Source organism: Scyliorhinus torazame, chromosome 10 (genome assembly GCF_047496885.1).
Source record: "Scyliorhinus torazame isolate Kashiwa2021f chromosome 10, sScyTor2.1, whole genome shotgun sequence".
NCBI classification, from domain to species: Eukaryota; Metazoa; Chordata; class Chondrichthyes; order Carcharhiniformes; family Scyliorhinidae; genus Scyliorhinus; species Scyliorhinus torazame.
This window is the reverse complement of record NC_092716.1, coordinates 150,764,313-150,783,426: the sequence shown is the minus strand read 5'-3', so window position 1 is coordinate 150,783,426 and position 19,114 is coordinate 150,764,313. Positions and strand designations below refer to the sequence as shown.

Below are 19,114 nucleotides of genomic sequence, written 5' to 3'. Positions count from 1 at the left end.
AGCAGTGTGATCCTTCCACAGTGAAGGAATGGCAATATGGTTCCATGTCAGCATGGTGTGTGACTTGGAGAGGAACATGCAGGCGGTGGCGCTCGAATGCATCTGCTGCCCTTGTCCTTCCGGATGGTAGAGATCTCGGACTTGGAAGGCGCTGTCGAAGGAGCGGTAGTGAGTTACTGTAGTGCATCTTGTAAATGGTACACACTGCTGCTATTGTGAGTCAGTCGTGAAGGGACTGGATGTTGGAGATAGCAGATGAGGTGCCAATCAAGCAGGAGTCTTTGAATTGCACGATGCTAAACTTCTTGAGTGTTGCTGGAGCTGCACTCATCCAGGCAAGTGGAGTGTATTCCATCACAGTCCTGACTTGTGCCTTGGAGATGGTGGACCTGCTTTGAGGAGTCAGGGGGTGAGTTACTCACCACAGGATTTCCAGTCTCTGACCTGCTCTTGTAGCCACAGTATTAATATGACTAGTCCAGTTCAATTTGTGGTCAATGGTAACCTCCAGGATGTTGATAGTGTTGGATTCACTGATGGCAATGCCGTTGAAGGCAAGGACGTCAGATTTCCTCCCCTAAAGAACGTGAGTGAACCAGATGGGCTTTTACAACAATCAATGATAGTTTCAAGGTCACCATTACTGACACTAGCTTTTTAATTCCAGATTTACTAATTGAAATTAAATTCCTCCAGCTGCCATGGCGGGATTTGAACCCATGTCCCCCGAGCATTAGCCTGGACTTCTGGATTACTGGCACAGTGTATTACCACAATGCTACCATCCTCCCACAAAGGGCCTCAGTGGACTAGTTGTAATTTTAGGATCATAGTTAATTATTGCACAGATGAACAAATTACAGCTCAGAAACAGACGATTCAGCCCAACTAGCCGATGTTAATCCCAAACCTCTTCTCAGCCTACTTAATCTAATTCACCACCTCCACTATTCCTTTCTCCTCATTTGTGTTTATCTAGAATACCCTTAAATGCATTTATGCTATCCACCTCAATTAGTCCTTGCCGTAGCAGGTTCCACATTCCACTCTGACAAAGGTTTTGACAAAGGATCACCTGGACTCGAAACATTAGCTCTTTTCTTTCCCTCCAGATGCTGCCAGACCTGCTGAGATTTTCCAGCATTTTCTCCTTGGTCTCAGATTCCAGCATCCACAGTAATTTGCTTTTATCCACATTCCACTTTCTGGGAAAAGAATTTTACCAGATATTGTTTGTTGGGTTTTTGATTAAACTTCAACTGTTGAGCTAATCATATGTGCAGAATGATGCCAGGAATGATCACTTTGTTGGATTATTAATTTCAGATATCACTAGATGCCAATCTCCTCTGAAATCGCCCTGTGCATGAAATCCAACTCCTACTCCCTCGATTTCCAGTACTGACTATCCAGCTTCCATTCCTGGTTCCCATATTGGCTAATATTGTCTCTTGTTACCATCACCCCTTTCCCCAAAATCTTTCCACCTGCCCATATACACACATCCACCTTCAGATACCAATGCCCGCAACCATGGACTTCCATTCAATACGCCCATGATTATGCTTGGCAATTTACTGAAGTGGTTTGCCATTGATGTTTTCAATGTGGCTGATCAGGGCCCTCTCCCACACTGCCTGTTATCAGGTTGATAGGTAACCTGTTTGACTATATTACAAGCACAGCATTCGTGACATTAAAGTAGAATTTGAACCCAGACCTTCTGGTCCAGAGGTAGGTATACTACCCCCGCGCCATAAGACCTTCTCCCATGTAAGCTACCACCCCATTTCCAACCACGTTTTCCTGTCTAAAATCCTTCAGTATGTTGTCGCCTTCAAAATCTGCATCTTTCCTGCAACCGTGTTTGAAGCGCTCCAATTTCTTCCCCTGCTACATTGCCAAGATCGCTCTTAGCAAGTTCACAAGTGATATGCTTTGTGACTGTGACATCTGTCCTCCTCCTTCTTTTATTGACCTGTCCTCCGTGACTCCGAAACTATCTTTTCAAGCTGCTAAGACCCTCGTCCATACCTTTCAGACCTTTGGATTTCATTCTTCCGAAGTTCTTCCAGTTGAAACTTCCATGAACTTAAGGGACGAGATTTGCCCGCCTCGTGTTTCTCGGTGGCGCGCTGTTGGCTGGCAGAGGTATTCTCTGCTCACGCCGCTGTCAATGCAAAATCCCATTGAAGCCATCTGCTACCAGGAAAACCGTGGGCGGGGCTGAACTGCCGGCGGGAGCAGAGAATCTTGGGCGCGATTCTCCGATGCCGCGCCGGTTGGGAGAATCGCCTGGCGAGCCATTTTTCCACCCGACGCCGGTCCGACGCCCTCCCACGATTCACCCAAGCGGCGGGATCGGCCCCATCGAGTTCTGCGCGGCGCAGGCCGGAGAATCGCCCGAGACACCCAAAATGACGATTCTCCGCTATCCCCGCTATTCTCCGGCCCGGTAAATAAAGTCGTCAGCCAGTCGTGCTGGCTGACGCTGAGCAGTGAGGAGGTGAGCGGACTGTTCCGGAGCTCCTGCAGACCGGGTCGGCTTCCCCGAGAACGCTGCGGCCAACGGGGAGGTAGGAGGGTGTGGGAGGGGGGGTGAGGGAGGGAGTGGAGGTGGGAGGGGGGTGAGGGAGGGAGTGGAGATGGGAGGGGGGTGAGGGAGAGTGTGAGGGGTGGTGAGGGAGGGAGTGGAGGTGGATGAGGGAGGAAGTGGAGGTGGGAGTGGGTTGAGGGAGAGTGTGGAGGGTGTCACCCATCCACGGATGCCACATGTCAGCCGCCCTGATATGGCAGGGTGGTGACGAGGACACAGCCGCAGGTTGCCGTGTGGCTGCTGGGCACAGGTGACTGGCACACTGGTGAGGAGTACGGTGTGAACTGACCGTTGGACGCAGACAGTGACCAGGTGTTAGGCTGGCTGCGTATCTGCGGCGCGACCATCCCACCGGGGCACACAGGTATCCCATGCAACACGGCTGGCGAGGTGTGGAAGAGTCTCGGTGAAACATGTCGTTTCTCTGCCCCCCACCACCCTCCTGCAGGTCACCATGTATGCCAACCAGACAGCGATGTTCACTGCCGTGGTTGGAGCCGCAGCACTGCAGGTGGCCATCCGGCAGCGTAGAGTCAGATGGCCCACAGTGGCTGCAGATGCAGCGGTTGCCGGTGCAGCAGAGGGGATGGCCGCGGAGTGGCCCGTCGTCGCCGCGCAGGCCACAGGCGCTCAGGCCCGGAATGTCCAGGGGGATGCCGAGGGGAACATTGACCCCCTGGTGGCGAGGAATGCAGAGGAAGCGGGCACTGATATTGAAGTGCTTGGGGGAGGGGAGGAGGAGGAGGAGCCACTGATGGTGGTGCCAGGGCGCCACAGGCCTCCAGCAAGGCCGAGGGTGTACCGTGACAGAATGTCGTTCGAGGCCCTACCGGACATTACATGCAGGAGGAGACTACGGTTCAGCAGGGAGACGGTCGCACATATATGCCACCTCGTGGCGCACCTCGCACCACTTGGAATGGGTGGAGGAAACGCTATACCAGTCTCCGTCAAGGTGACAGTGGCCCTAAACCTTTACGTTACTGGTTCCTTCCAGGAGCGGAGCGGGGACCTATCCAGGATCTCACAGGCATCGGTCCACAGGTCCATCAGGGCCGTGACCGACGCCTTGTACGCCATCGCGGACAGGTACATAAAATTCCCCAAGGACCGAGCACAGCAGGAAGCACGGGCATGTGGATTCGCCAAGGTGGCCGGGGTACCGATGGTCCAGGGTGTCATCGATGGTGTGCACATCCCCATGCGCCCACCTGCAGACAACAAGGAAGTGTTCATGAACAGGAAGGGCGCATACTCCATGAACATTCATGAAGACCATGCACGTGTGCGCAAGGTACCCCGGGCGTGTGCATGACGCCTACATTCTGGCACAGTCGTTCATCCCCGCAATGTTCGATGGATGCCCCCCCCCCTGGCTGAGGGGCTGGTTGCTGGGCGACAGGGGCTATCCGTTGAGGTCATGGCTGCTGACGCCAATACGGAGACCTCAGACCAACGCGGAGAGCCTATACAACGAGGCCCATGCAGCAACCAGGGGTGTGGTGGAGCGGTGCTTCGGCCTGCTGAAGGTGTGTTTCAGGTGCCGGGACCGATCCGGAGGGGCCCTGCAGTACCGGCCCGACAGGGTCGGTGCATGGTTGTGGTCTGCTGTGCGCTGCACAACATTGCCATGCAGAGGGGAGATGCCCTGGTGGAGGAGTCGGAGGGAGGACCCGACGGCACCGGAGCTAACGCAAACGAGGGGGAGGAGGAAGAGGAGGAGGAGGGGAGGAGGAGGTGGATGACGTGCATCAGAGGGTGGGGGGAGGGGCGCAGGACCCAGACACTGCCCGGGTGCTGGTTACGTCCAGGAGGCTGCACGACGGCACCGTCGAGGACAGCGGGCACGCAACGCGTTGGTGGCCGCACGGTTCACCCACCGTGGGGGAGAGATTCACTGAACACTGCCACTTGCATCGTCACTCCTGCACACGGGCACCACACAGCGCCCCCCCCCCCCCGCACCATGTTCACGGCACCAATTCCACATCACCGTACCACGGCGGCACTACGGGATTGCACAACATTGATGATTGTGTAAGCGGTTGTGATCAGTGCCATGTTGAATGATGACAGCCCGCTCTGCGATGAGCTGTGAGCTGAGATTCGCCAGCCAAGGTCTAACTCATGGCTATAGCTGAACCATGCACTCCGGTGGTCACAGCCTTCGTAACGGGCATTTCACCACATGCCCGTGTGGGGTAGCTGGCGTCGGAGTGCCGAGGACTACGGTGTCCGATTTTGGGAGGCAGGGGGGAAAGGGACAGCGCATCCGGCACCGACGTTGAACCGCTCGTTAACCACAGCGCCACTCGGTCACCCTCACGAGCCCCCTGGCACCGGACACAGCACAGAGTCTCACAAGTTAAGTGCAACAGTGAGTTGATTTGTGACGTTCACATACAGATGCTGTACCCCCTACAACTAAACTGTGCCCTGCACCCGTGCCAACTTATTATGTTGCTAACATCTTTGCCTTACGGGCTCTACCACTGCGTCTAGATGTCTCCCCAGATGGTACAGTAGGAGTGGAGGCAGACTGCTGAGAATCACGCCCTGCGACATGGCTCCCCGTCGGCACGCGTTTCCTGTGGCGGCCTGACTTCGATGGGCCAGGCTGCTTGGTGGGCATGCTGGATGGCATGGTGCCACCCTGTCCGGCCCGCTGCCCACCAGATGCGCCAGGGACGGAACGGGGGGAGGCCGAGTGTTCAGGGATGTCCCTTGCTGGAGGTACCGGGACGGGCCCCAGAACCTCCTCCTCCCCGGGGAGCCCGGTGGCCCCTGGGCCTCACTGTGGGACGGAGATGCGATCGGAGACATGCCCCGTCGCACCACCGACACCTGGCGCTGCCAGTCCTGGAGGCCTGCAGCGGTATCGACCACGGTCCGAATGTTCGCCAAGACGGAGCCCAGGGAGTGCGGCATTCCTGCCAAGGTCTGTGCGATCTCGACCTGTGAATGCACGACGCCATCCATCACGTGTGCCAGGCGGTCTATACTCTCCGCGACTGACTGCTGGGACTGTGCCATCGCCTGCTGGGACTGGGCCATGGCATGGTGAGACTTGGCCAGGGCCCGGAGAGCGGCGACAATGTCGTGTTGGCTCTGGCGCATGCTACCTGTGAGAGGGCAGCCCTCTCCTGGGCCATGGATGACGCGTGCACGTTAAGCCCAACGCCTGACCCATGGCCGTAACCGTTTCATCCATTGCCCCCACCGCGGATGCCACCCGTGCGGTGTCGGCCTGGGTGGCTGCGATGAGCGGCACCACTCCCTGCTCCTGATCGCGGATGGACTCCTCCAAGTGCGTGTGCAGTTCCTGGAAGATGGCCCTCATCCCATTATTCAGTCCCTAGGTGTCCACATGCATCGGTTGTCCGGGTGGGTCAAGTACATCCAGGAACCCGGGAACTGTCTGGGCGGTAGCTGTTTGCTGGGCCTGGGCTGCCCTAAAACCGTCCAACCCCTGGGCTGCTCCAAACTCTACCTGCTGTGCCGGCTGGGCTGTGTGGTGCGCACCAGACCGTGACCCGGGAGCCTCATCACTTATCTGCCCAACCGAGGTGAGTGTCTCTGCGATGGTGGATGGTGTGGGAGACAGCAGTGCCACTAGCTCGAGGTCATCGTCAGTTAGGAAATCTGGTGTGTACTGCTCCCCCTCATGGCCCGGCGCAGGGCGCATGCGGCCCATGTCATGTTGCCCTCCAGGTGAATCCGTGGACTGTGTGGCCGTTCTCTGTGCGTCATCGTCACTGTCCGTCCTGTGCCCCTCAGTATTATCTCTGTCCGTCGTATGTGCGTCCCCGTCCAGCTTCCCATGCTGAGAGGATGGCCCTCCTGTCCGACCGACTGCCACCCTCTGGCATGCGTCCCTGGGTGCGCTTGAGGTTGGAGATGGTCGGCTGTGTCTTGGCCGAGACGACCCTGGACGTTCGGCGGCTGGCCCTGGGGAACACAACGATACGGGGTTCGTTAGACACGCTGGGCCGGGTGTATGGTGGTGGTGGGGGCAGTGTGTGGGGGGGGGGAGGGGATCGGGGGTGCAGTGGCCAGAGTGTGAAGGGGGAGGGGATCGAGGGTGCAGTGGCCAGAGTGTGAGGGGGGAGGGGATCGAGGGTGCAGTGGCCAGAGTGTGAGGGGGGAGGGGATTGAGGGTGCAGTGGCCAGAGTGTGAGGGGGGAGGGGATTGAGGGTGCAGTGGCCAGAGTGTGAGGGGGGGAGGGGGGAGGGGATCGAGGGTGCAGTTGCCAGAGTGTGAGGGGGGAGGTGATCAAGTTTGCAGTGGCCAGAGTGTGTGGGGGCTGGGGAATGAGGGTGCAGTGGCCAGTGTGTGTGGGGGGGGGGGGGGGCGATGATGGGCTCGGGGGAGGGTGGGGGGTGCGGACATGCAGGGTTGTCTCACTTGCTTCTGCGCCTCCGACCTGGCATGTCGCGACCTCCCGGGTGGCGGATCCCCCAGCGAGGTCCAGGGCCCTCTGCTCGTGAACATTTAAGGGGTGCAGCACAGGAGAACCCCCTCCGGTTCTCATATGCTCACGTTGGTTGTGAGCTGTCTTGTCCTGCGGGGGGGGTTGGGGTTGGATAAAGCATCACAATTAGGCGGGTATCATGAGAGTGTGCAGATATAGGCTATATTAATGCTGGGTGGGGAGACAGTTGGAGCCACGCCATGGCATCTCTCCAGGAGTCCCGGTGCTTATATGGGTCGAGTACAATGGTGTGCAACCTGAACCGCCCCCACCCCCCCTCCCCTCGTGCCCGGGGGGGGGGGGGGGGGGTTGGTTGTGACCCAGGGGCACCCTCATGGCACTTACCCTAGCAGCCCGAGTGAGGTCGTGCAGCTTCTTCCGACACTGCTCCCCAGACCGGGGGGGGGGGGGTGTGCCCGACAGCGCTCACAGCGGTGCCAACTTCACGCCAACCGCGCCTCACCGTGCTGGACGGCTGGCGATGCCCACGTCTTGGGCAGAGGGTGGCCCTTCGGTTTTCAACCTCATCGAGGAGGGTGTCTAGGTCCGTGTCCCGGAACCTCGGTGCGGCTCGTCGGGGCTCAGCCATCTCTCCTCCTTCTCCTCCTCCTGGGTCCTTCCGTGTGCGGATCGCGCCATTTATGGGGCAGCGCCGTGTCATTCGGGCGTTGCACGCTTACGACGCTGCTTTCGCGCCACGCCCCCCCGAGTTCCTCGCGGCCCCGCTCCTCGCCCATTTTCGGCCCCTGAATCGATCGCGACCGTTTCGCGCCGTCGTGAAACTCGACGGCGTTCACGACGGCGTGGGCACTTAGTTCGGGAGCGGAGAATCGCGCCACTTGTGCCAGCAAACGGCCAGAGAATTCAGAGGCTCCTTGTGCATTAACTTAGACTAAGTCCTATTCATGCTGATGTTCACTGACCTACCTGGTCCCCTCGTTAACAACAGCTCCAGTTTAATTTTAATTTATAATTTAATGAAGTTAATACATAAAGGCTAGAACTTTATGGCCATTCCCGCCAGCAGGATCTTCCGGTCCCCCAATGGCGCAACCCCGCTGGGGGTTTCCTGGCAGTGAAGGGTACATTCAACGTATTGACAACAGCGGACTAAAAGATGCCACCACCGGCCAATTGCAGGACCCCTCTGTAGTCACGAAACGTGTGGTGGGATGTGCAGAAAATCCCAAAGTAACATTTGAAATTGAAAATGTGTATTCTTGTTTTCGGATGCCTTCATGGTTTCACCTTCCCGATCTATATAAACCCCTTCAGCTCCACAACCCTCCAAGATATCTGTGCTCATCTAATTCTGGCTTCTTGAGCATCCCCAATTTGAATCATTTCACCATTTCTGGCCGGACCTTTACTGGCCTGGGTCCTAAGCTCTGGAATTTACTTCCTACACCTCTCCTCCTCTCTCTCCCACTTTAAGACACTTGTTAAAATCAACCATTGCCCAAGCTTTTGCTCAGCTGAATTTATATGACTCAGTGAACATTTTGGTTTAACATGTTTCTGTGATGTGTCTTGAAATGACTCATTATCTTAAAGGCCTTTTATAAATACAAGCTGTTCGATCATGTTTTCCAACCTTTAAAACTCATCAGGTTGATACCAGACAGATGCTCTTAACACTGATATCGACGATTATTGGGCGCAGATATTCCAGGGATCAGTAATCTTTGTTGGGTTGCTGCTGCATCCAGATATTTGCCCAGCCTGGCCCTGCTCCGCATTTCCACTGGGGTCTTCCAAACCCGGCTGTCCCAGAAATACAGAGTGCAGCTTCCATTGGAGAATCCATCAAATCAGAGTAGAAGTGGGGAAAACCAAGGTACCCCATTGTTATATCTGCCCTTTAAATGTCGGGTCTGAATGTTAGTGAATGGGTAACTGTGTGGATAAGGTGGGTAAATGGGTGAGATGAGTAAGTGGGTACTTCAGTAAGGGGTACGTGGATGAAGTGGTAAGGTGGTAAGTGGATAAATGGGTAGGGAGGTAGATGAGTGAGGTAGGTCGGTGGAGTATGGGTAGGAGGTCGGATGGTGAGGTCAGTAAATGGTTAAATGGGTAAGGTAGGTAGGTGCAGAGAGGGGTAGCTGGAGAAATGGGTCGGGTGTAAGTGGATAAGGTGGGTAGATGTGAGTAAATGGCTATAGAGAGGTGGTGGCATAGTGGTAATGCCACTGAATTAGTGATCATGAGACCCAGGATAATGCCCTGGGGGACATGGGTTCAAATCCCACCAGAGAAACTTGTGGAATTTAAATTCAGTTAATAAAAATCTGACATATAAAGATAACCTCAGTAATGGTGGCCTTGAAATTATCATAACTTGTAAAAAAACATCTGGTTCACTAATGACCTTTCGGGAGGGAAATCTGCATTCCTCATCCTGGATCCTGTGACTCCAAATCCCCAGCAATGTGGTTGATTCTTAACCACCCTCCGGAATGGCCTATAAAGCCACTTACATCAAGGGCAATTAGGAATGGGTAACAAATGCTGGCTTTGCCAGGGATGCCCACATCCCATGTAAGACTAAAATGGGTTAGGGGTTAGGTGGGTGAGTGGGTTGTGCGATCAGGAAGGTAGTCCACTGGTTGGGAGGGTAGCTGGGGAGTGAGTAAGGTGCTCTGGGGGTGTTTCCTAGAGGGTCAGCAGGGGTAGTTAGGAGGAGTCTATGTGAGTGATTGAGACATCTGGAGTTAAGCTCGGTATTAACATTTCCTGGTTAACTCTTCAGGTAAGTACTGCAGAGCTCTTCAAAGTCTCTGATTCTCACTCAGAGGTGGAAACATTCACGAAGGGTTGAAAGGAATAGGAGAGTTATCCATCGGAAGTTAAAAATTCCCAGGCAATTCGCAAGGAGTCTGCACGTTGGGACTTGCACAATGTCCCAACACACATTTCGATTTTATGTCTGGTCTCGGATGCTCTGACGATCAGAAGATTTGGTCCGTCTTTAAGAAAGGCATTTATTATATTAGGCAACACTATTAACTAATAGCCAGTGAATCTACAGCATCAATTCACAAGTTCAAAGCCCCCTTTGTACTGGCTCAGTAAACCCTTCTCGCTGGAGGACAGGTTTCATGCAATAAAGGTTGGTTAAAATATCCCTCTTTTGAAGTGGATGATTGGCCATAATTGGATTAAAAGGATTGTTGATGCTCTTTTGGCATTGTGGGGAAGGGTTTCCTACAGTCAGTGGTGGTGATTATAGATTGAACAATTGCTGTTTCAACAATCAGAGTGATGCGGCAGCTCTTACCACATAATCATTATCACCAGCTTCATAACAATCTCATTGAGGATGTTGAAGAAATCTACCATCATCTTTGCCTTCTCCCCCATTTTCCCCATAACGATACCAAAGGCAATGAAAAATCCAATCAGACCTGCAAGGGGGAAGCACAAGTACGCTGAGAGTGGGAACAAATGCCATCTCCAAAGAAGCATAACTGGTCGCAAATGAATAACCCAACCAAACAACGAGACAATTTGGAGTGGATTTATAAACTGTAGCTCCACACTAAAACTGGGGGTGCGGTTTCAGCACATTAGAAAGCCCACCCAGTCAAATTGTTCACTATATAAACCAACCTTATTAAATACCAAAATTAATGTAAATAAACATTGGATGGGCTGGCTAAAAGGAAGTTTCTTTTTCAAGAGACTGCCTAATGGTAGGTTCTCTAATAGGGAAATTTTTAATTGGAAATTCTCAAATGGGGGTGTTTCTAATGGAAGATTCTCTAATGGGGAGGGGTTCTAATGAGAAAATCACTTGTGTGGGTGGGGAGATTCTCTGATGGGGGAGTTTCTAATGGGAGATTCTGTAATGGGGGATTTTCCAATGGGAGATTCACTAATGGGAGAGTTTCTAATGAGAGATTCTGTAATGACGAGTTTCTAATGGGAGTTTCTCTAATGGGGTATGATAGATTATTGATTTATTGATTCATTGATGTTTTTAGGTACTGATTGAGTGCATCGATAAAAAGTGGCATTATTCAAAATGACATGACCGTGAAAAGATAGTCACTGTTTCACATGCTGAATTAACTATTGAACTTTAAGGTCTTGTCTGCAGCAATTCAGATATTGTTCCAACAAATGTTTCTTATAATGAATAGACTATTCTATTTCAGTGCGTTTAGCAATAAGAATGTATCAACTAATTAGTTCCAGCAAGATCTATGGCCAGCAGTGGCGTGAGAAACCTATTCTCATGATGATGTGTACATAGACACTGGATTAACTTTGATGGGCATCAGTAAATCTTAAGTAATTGCCAATGTTTGATCAATAAATCATCCTCTAAGTAACAGACATCTATTTGAAATCAGGAGGTCTCAACTGAGAATTAGAAACCAATGAGAGTAAATTAGGGATTAGACCATCGATAAGCATTCCCTTAAAAGTAAGACCTCGTGGTCAAGGTTTCATTCCTAAATTCCTGCCATTCTGAATTCTTGAATCATCTATCTGTCTGTTTGTGTTTCAAGTGATTTCTTTATGCTTTTATGTTTAATGCATTTTTTGCCATGCGTTTGACCCCTGTGTGTATTGTTTGATATTCTGTTTCTAAGTTTTGATTCAGTTCTTATTCAAGTGAATAATTAGCAATAAAGTTGTATTTTTGACACCTCCAAACAACCTGACTATCGACTCTCATTAGATGATAAAATAAGACATCCAAAAGGGTAATTACCTTTGGGGGATGTCTGAATGAGGGAGTTTCTCTAATGGAATAGTTTCTAATGGGAGATTCTCTTCTGGGGCAGTATCAAACGTGTGATTCTCTAATAGGAGATTCACTCGTGGGATAATTTCTAATTGGAGATTCTCTAATTGGAGAGTTTCCAACAAGAAATTCTCTAATGGGTGAGATTCTAATGGGAGATTTGCAAATGGAGGGGTTTCCAATGCGGGACTGTCAAATGGGGAATATTCGAATGGGAGTTTCACAAATAGGAGAGTTTTAAATGCGTGTGTTTAATGGGAGAATCTCAAATGAGGGAATTCAAATGGGAAATTCTCTAATGCGTGAGGTTCCAATGGGAGATTCTCTAATGGGGGAGTTCCTAATGGGAGATTCTCTGATTGGGGAGTTTCTAATGGAAGATTCTCTGATTGGGGAGATTCTAATGGGAGACTCCCTCTTGGAGGAGTTTATAATGGGAGCTTTCCTATTGGGGAGTTTCTAATGGGAAATTCTCGAGACGGGAAGATGCTAATGGGAGATTCTCTAATGTGGGATAGATTCTAATGAGATATTCTCTAGTCGTGGAATTTCTAATGGGATAGTTTCAAATGCAATATTCAAAAGCAGGGGATTATCCAATGGAGAAATCTCAAATGGATGTGTTTCTAATGGGAGATTCACAAATGGGGAGATTCTAATGGGAGATTCTCAAATCTGGGAGGTCTAACGGGAGATTCTCAAATGGGTGAGGTTCTGATGGGAGATTCTCTAATGGGGGAGTTTCTAATGAAGGTTTCTGTAATGGGACAGTTTCTAATGGAAGTTTCCCGAAGCGGGTGGTTTCTAATGGGACATTCCCGAATGGGGGAGTTTCTATTGGGAGATCCTCTGATGGGGGAGTTTCCATTGGCAGCTTCCCTAATGTGGTGTTTCTAATGGGAAATTCTCTGGACGGGAAGATACTAATTGAAGATTCTCTAATGGGGAGTTTCTAATAGGAGATTCACACATGGGATAGATTCTAATGGGATATTATCTAGTGTGGAATTTCTAATGGGATAGTTTCAAATGCAAGATTCTCTAGTCGGGGAATATCTAATGGAGAAATCTCAAATGGATGTGTTTCTAATTTGAGACACACAAATGGGGAGATTCTAATGGGAGATTCTCAAATCTGGGAGGTCTAATAGGAGATTCTCAAATGGGTGAGGTTCCGAGGGGAGATTCTCTAATGGGAGAGTTTCTAATGGAAGTTTTCCGAATGGGGGTAGTTTTAATGGGAGATTCCCGAATGGGAGTGTTTCTAACAGGAGATTGTCAGGGATGAATCTCTAATGGAGGAGCTTCTAATGGGATATCCTCTAAAGGAGGTATTCTGAATGGGAGATTCTCGATTGGGGGAGTTTCTAACGGGAAATTCTCTAATGGGGGAGTTTCTAATGGGAGATTTTCTAATGGGGGAGGTTCTAATGGGAGATTCTCGAATGGGGGAGTTTCTAACGGGAGATTTTCTAATGGGGGAGGTCCTAATGGGAGATTCTCGAATGGGGGAGTTTCTAATGGGAGATTCTCTAATGGGGGAGTTTCTAATGGGGATTCTCGAATGGGGGAGTTTCTAATGGGGATTCTCGAATGGGGGAGGTTCTAATGGGAAATTCTCTAATGGGTGTGTTTCTTTTTAAAAATAAATTTAGAGTACCCAATTCATTTCTTCCAATTATGAGGCAATTTAGCTTGGCCAATCCACCTAGCCAGCACATCTTTGGGTTGTGGGGGCGAAACCCACGCAAACACGGGGAGAATGTGCAAACTCCACACGGACAGTGACCCAGAGCCAGGATTGAACCTGGGACCTCGGGCCATGGGGCAGCAGTGCTAACCACTGCGCCACCGTGCTGCCCTATGGGTGTGTTTCCAATGGGAGATTCTCGAATGGGGGAGCTTCTAATGTGAGATTCTCTAACAGGGGAGTTTCTAACAGGAGATTTTCTAATGGGAGAGCTTCTAATGGGAGATTCTCTAATGGGGAAATTTCTAATGGGTGTTTCTCTAATGGGAGAGTTTCTAATGAGAGTTTCTCTAATGGAGGAGTTTCTAATGGGAGATTCTCTACTGGGGGAGGTTGTAATGGGAGATTCTCTATGGGAGATTCTCTACTGGGGGAGGTTCTAATGGCAGATTCTCTAATGGGGGAGTTCTAATTGGAGATTCTCTAATGGGGGAGTTCTAATGGGAAATTCTCTGATGGGGGAAGTTTCTTTTTTAATAAATATTTAAGAGAAATTTTTGCACTCTATATTAAAATGTACAAACCAGAACAAAAACAACAACAAAAAAGGAATCACAAATTGTCACCACATTACCTTATTTACATTAGCTTGCATAAAAAAGTATATATATTATTTACAGTGACAGAGTCATATTGAAACATCGATTACAGAGGTTGAGACGGATGCTCTGTCTCCCGGGTCCAGTACATGTGGGAGGGTCCTGTGTCCCTTCAGGTACAGGGCCTACCTCCCCATTTCTCCTCTGTGTTGTGTGCATTTCTCCCTTATCCCCGACTATTCTCCCTCCCCCATCCCATGCCTTCCCCCTACCTCCCCCTCCCTTTCTGTCTGCTCACTCCCATCCCCAGTTGCTGGTCACAAATATGTCTTCGAAGAGGTTGGTAAATTTTTCTTACCTGTTGTAGAATCTCTCCTCAGAACCTCTGATTGAGAATTCTGGGCGGGATTCTCTGATCCTGAGGCTAAGTGTTGACGTCGCCGTTAACGCCGTCGCATTTCTCGACGGCACCAACATGGCCTCAGGAGCAGCGATTCTGACCCCTAGAGGGGGCCAGCATGGCACTGGAGCGACCCACGCCCCTCCAGCTGCCGAACCGCCGTCAGATGGGTGCCGTGGGTCTGCGCATGCGCAGTGGGACCGGTGCCAATGCGCGCATGTGCAGTGGCTCCCTTCTCCGCGCCGGCCCCGACGCAATATGGCGTAGGGCTACAGGGACCAGCGCGGAACAGAAGAGGCCCCCAGCCGAGAGACCGGCCTGCCAATCGGTAGGCCCCGATCGCGGACCAGGTCACAGCGGAGGCCCCCCGGGGCTCAGACCACCCACCCCCCCCCCACCAGGCCGCCTCCGGATGCATGCATGCCGAGACCCCGCCGGGTAAGAGCAGGTGTGAACGGCGGCGGCAGGACTTGGCTTTTTCTGCGTGGCCGGAGAATCGGTGGACCGGCATTGGGGTGACGTGGCAAGATTCGCGCCCGTGCCGGTGATTCTCCGGCCCGCCCTGGGCTGAGAGAATCCTGCCATTTATTTTCCCGAGCTCAAGGAATTCAGCCAGGTCTGAGAGCCATACTGTGGCTCTGGGTGCCGCTGCCGACTTCTATCCTAGGAGATATCTCCGTCGGGCGATCAGGGAGACGAAGGCCTGGGTCTCCACTCCTTTCCCTGCGAAAAGCTCTGGGTGCTCTGATACCCGAAATCAGCCACAAACGATCATAGCTCCATCTTATCTCCAGACCCAGTTCCTCCCCATTTCGTCAAGTGGGGTCCTGACCTTTTCTGCAAGTTGTCCGTATATGTCACCATATTTGTCTCCCTAGCTAGTTCAGCACCACTATTGTGTCTGAAAGTGTGTGTCCAGGTAGCTGGGGGAACGTCTTGGTCTTTGTGGAGAAAATCGCACAGTTGCAAGTATTGAAGCTTATTCCCTTTCTCTAGTTGGAGCTTCTCCATTAGTTCCCCCCAGTGTCATTCTTCTACCGTCCACATACATGTCCTTCAACCTTAAGGTTGCGCTGTCCTCTTTCCATGCCCTAAACATGGTGCTCATCCTGGCTGATGTAAATTTATGGTTGTTGCAGAAGGGGGTCACCCAGTTTGAAGTGGCGCCTTAACTGGTTCCAGGGGCGAAACTCTCCGTAATCGGCGCGATGACCGCCGGCCGGCACCAAAAACGGCGCAAATCAGTCCGGCATCGCGCCGCCCCAAAGTTACGGAAGACTCCACATCTTGGGGGGGCTAGGGGCTAGGCCCGCGCAGGACTGACTTCTGCCCCGCCAGCTGGTGGGAAAGGCCTTTGGTGCCCCGCCAGCTGGCGCGGAAATGACATTGCCGGGCGGCGCATGCGAAGGAGCGTCAGCGGCTGCTGATGTCATCCCCGCACATGCGCAGTGGAGGGGGTCTCTTCCGCCTCCGCCATGGTGGAGACCGTGGCGAAGGCGGAAGGAAAAGAATGCCCCCACGGCACAGGCCTGCCCGCGGATCGGAGGGCCCCGATCGCGGGCCAGGCCACCGTGGGGGCACCCCCCGGGGCTAGATCGCCCCGCGGCCCCCCCCCCCCAGGACCCCGGAGCCCGCTCGCGCCGCCTTGTCCCGCCGGTAAGAGAGGTGGTTTAATCCACACCAGCGGGACAGGCATTCTAGCAGTGGGAGTTCGCCCCATTCGGGCCGGAGAATCGCCGGGGGCTGGCGTGAATCCCGCCCCCGCCGGTTGCTGAATTCTCTGGCACTGGAGATTCGGCGGGGGAGGGAATCGCGCCGCGTCGGTTGGCGGGCCCCCCCCCCCCGGCGACTCTCCAGCCCGGATGGGCCGAAGTCCCGCTGATAGAATGCCTGTCCCGCCGGCGTGGATTAAACCACCTCTCTTACCGGCGGGACAAGGCGGCGTGGGCCGCCACGAAGGGGGATATGGCGGAAGGGGGATATGGGGAAGGGGATATGGGGGAAGGGTTATATGGGGGAAGGGGTACAGGGGAAGGGGGGATATGGAGGGATATGGGGAAGGGGGATATGGGGGTAGGGGGATATGGGGAAGGGGGATATGGGGTATGGGGGATATAGGGGAAGGGGGGATATGGGGGATATGCGGGAAGGGGGGATATTGGGGAAGGGGGATATAAAAATGAAATGAAATGAAAAATGAAATGAAAATCGCTTATTGTCACAAGTAGGCTTCAAATGAAGTTACTGTGAAAAGCCCCTAGTTGCCACATTCCGGCGCCTGTTCGGGGAGGCTGTTATGGGAATCGTGCTGCTGGCCTGCCTCGGTCTGCTTTCAAAGCCAGCGATTTAGCCCTGTGCTAAACAGCCCCCAGGGGATATCGGGTATGGGGGGATATAGGGGAAGGGGGGATATGGGGGAAGGGGGATATGGGAGAAGGGGGGATATGTGGGAAGGGGGTATATAAGGGAAGGGGTGAAATGGGGGAAGGGGGATATGGGGGAAGGGGGATATGGGGGATGGGGGGGATGGGGGAAGGGGCGATATGGGGTAAGGGGGGATATGGGGGCAGGGGGGATATGGGGGAGGGGGAGGGGGAGAGGGCTGGCAGTGCGTCGTCTCACTTGGCGCTGCGTGGCGGGGGGCCATTTTGCCGGGGGGGCCGGGCGTCTTTTGTGCAGTAACGCTGCGCGGCATTACTGACGGCGCGCGTGTCCGTGATGGGTGACGTCGTCGCGAATGGCGTCACGCCGCTACTAGCCCATTCCGGGACAGAGAATTTGTGACGTGATTCGCGCCGTTTTTGGCGCCGGGTTCGGGCCATCGCGCTGATTCATGGAGAATCCCGCCCAAGGTGATCTTAGCAGCAATCCAATTTAAGTCTTCAAAACATTTGAGTTATAAAAGTGTCAGGAGTCAGTTAAAAACCAGTTTCACCATATTACTCTTGAACTTTGATTAAGTATCAACATTTGGAAATTAAAATTGGTTATAAAGAGAATAGAAACAAAGGAGATGAAATTTGAGCAAAATTGAGGGAATAGAACAAAATAAGTTTTTATAGTGCATAAAGGGTGCAATGGTGTACCAACATTCTCCGCCCACTCTCTGTCCCTGTAGGAAAATTAACCATTTCAGCAGATTTGTTCTAAATTGCACAAAGAGTTATGTTTCTATGATTATGTATTGATCTATGGTAATTTATATAAAGTTTTATTGTGAATTTGTGGGAATGCAACAAGACCAGTTAAATGTGAAATTTCAAGCATAGTCCAGAGGAATGTGGAATAAGGAAGAACAAGAAATTGGAATTGGAGTTCTTTTTGCAAAAAAGGGAACGATTGATGGGAAAATAAAATGCCTATAATTATATGGATGTATGCACAATAATGTAATTGTTTTAAGGAGTGATAATTATTTGTAACACAGCTTGGACATTGGTGTCTGCCTGTTGGGGCGGGCTGGCTAAGGTTTTCTGTACTCCATTTCGCTCAATTCAGTGGATCAACAATTACTAACATTGTGTCGGAAGGCATGATGGGAAAAGCGGACAATGACTAACATTAAACAGGCAAAAAGTATTTATTTGATGTTATGTGGTTAATTCTGTGTTTAAATTAAAGTTTGTTTTAACATAAAAGGCACTTATTAGTCAGAGTCATCACTCCTGGCGTGAAGTATCCTTTCCTCACAGTTTTACAAATTGTTTGGGGTTTCTTGTCCAGAATCCTAAAAAAATTGGGATCTGTTGCAGAGTCCTAACAAGTAGCATTGTGAAACCTGCCATGGGATTTCCCGCTAGGCTCACCTCACGTTAACATTTTCATCAGTTTCCATGAGAAACATGTTTTTGATGAAATGACTCCTAACCTCCCACCTCTTGCAGATTTTCAGTATGTAAATGATATTTTAAATCTGCAGCTGCATGTAGGAATTTCCTTAAACACCTTAATGCGCTCCACCCCGGCGCTCAAATTCATTGATATGCTAGTTGGGAAATCCACTAATGCATTCTCTACATCTTGTACCACAAGCAGTATACTGCAGCTCCACTTGCTACAAGATTGATCTTCTTGACCCAAGCCATTTGCTCACCAGGCAAGCTTGATCCTAAAATATAGCACTTCAATGCTATCCTGCAGGATAGTGGCTGTCCTGGTCAATTCATTGTTCAGTGCATAACCGCACAGACTCATGAATAGGCTTAAAGATGTCACTTTAGGATATGAAAAGTGGCCAGTCTTCCTCAAATTACCCTGGGAGAACAAGGAGCTGGATTCTCCCAAGCCCAACGCAGAAAGCATGATCGGCGATTGGGCACAGAATGGATTCTGATGCCGGAATCAGGGCCAGCGAAGGTTTGCCGCCGGTCCGCCATGCTCCGCCCCCTCAAAGCAGCATCATCGTGACGTGCACCGTGCGGCGTTTCAACGCCGTTGGTGAGTCATCGGCCGGCCCACCCGCAATACTCGGCCCCTGATGGACCGAGTTTCTGACGGCGCAGCCACGTGCGGTTCCAAGTGTGAGGGAACCCGGTGTGCTGGCTGCGGACAGTGTCCAGCGTCGCCACACTTGGCCGGGATCTAAGCCGCTGGCTGGGGTGTTT

At 51.7% G+C, this 19,114-nt stretch overlaps 1 protein-coding gene across 2 annotated transcripts in view; it reads right to left on the bottom strand.

The window, feature by feature from the left end:
* Positions 1–19,114, bottom strand: part of LOC140430971 (excitatory amino acid transporter 2-like) — a 643,482-nt gene that overhangs the window by 427,280 nt on the left and 197,088 nt on the right. For both annotated transcript variants that reach the window (XM_072518822.1, XM_072518821.1), the window contains one exon: positions 10,346–10,472. In XM_072518822.1, coding sequence (XP_072374923.1) covers positions 10,346–10,472 — 127 coding nt within the window. The remainder of the gene's footprint in view (positions 1–10,345; positions 10,473–19,114) is intronic.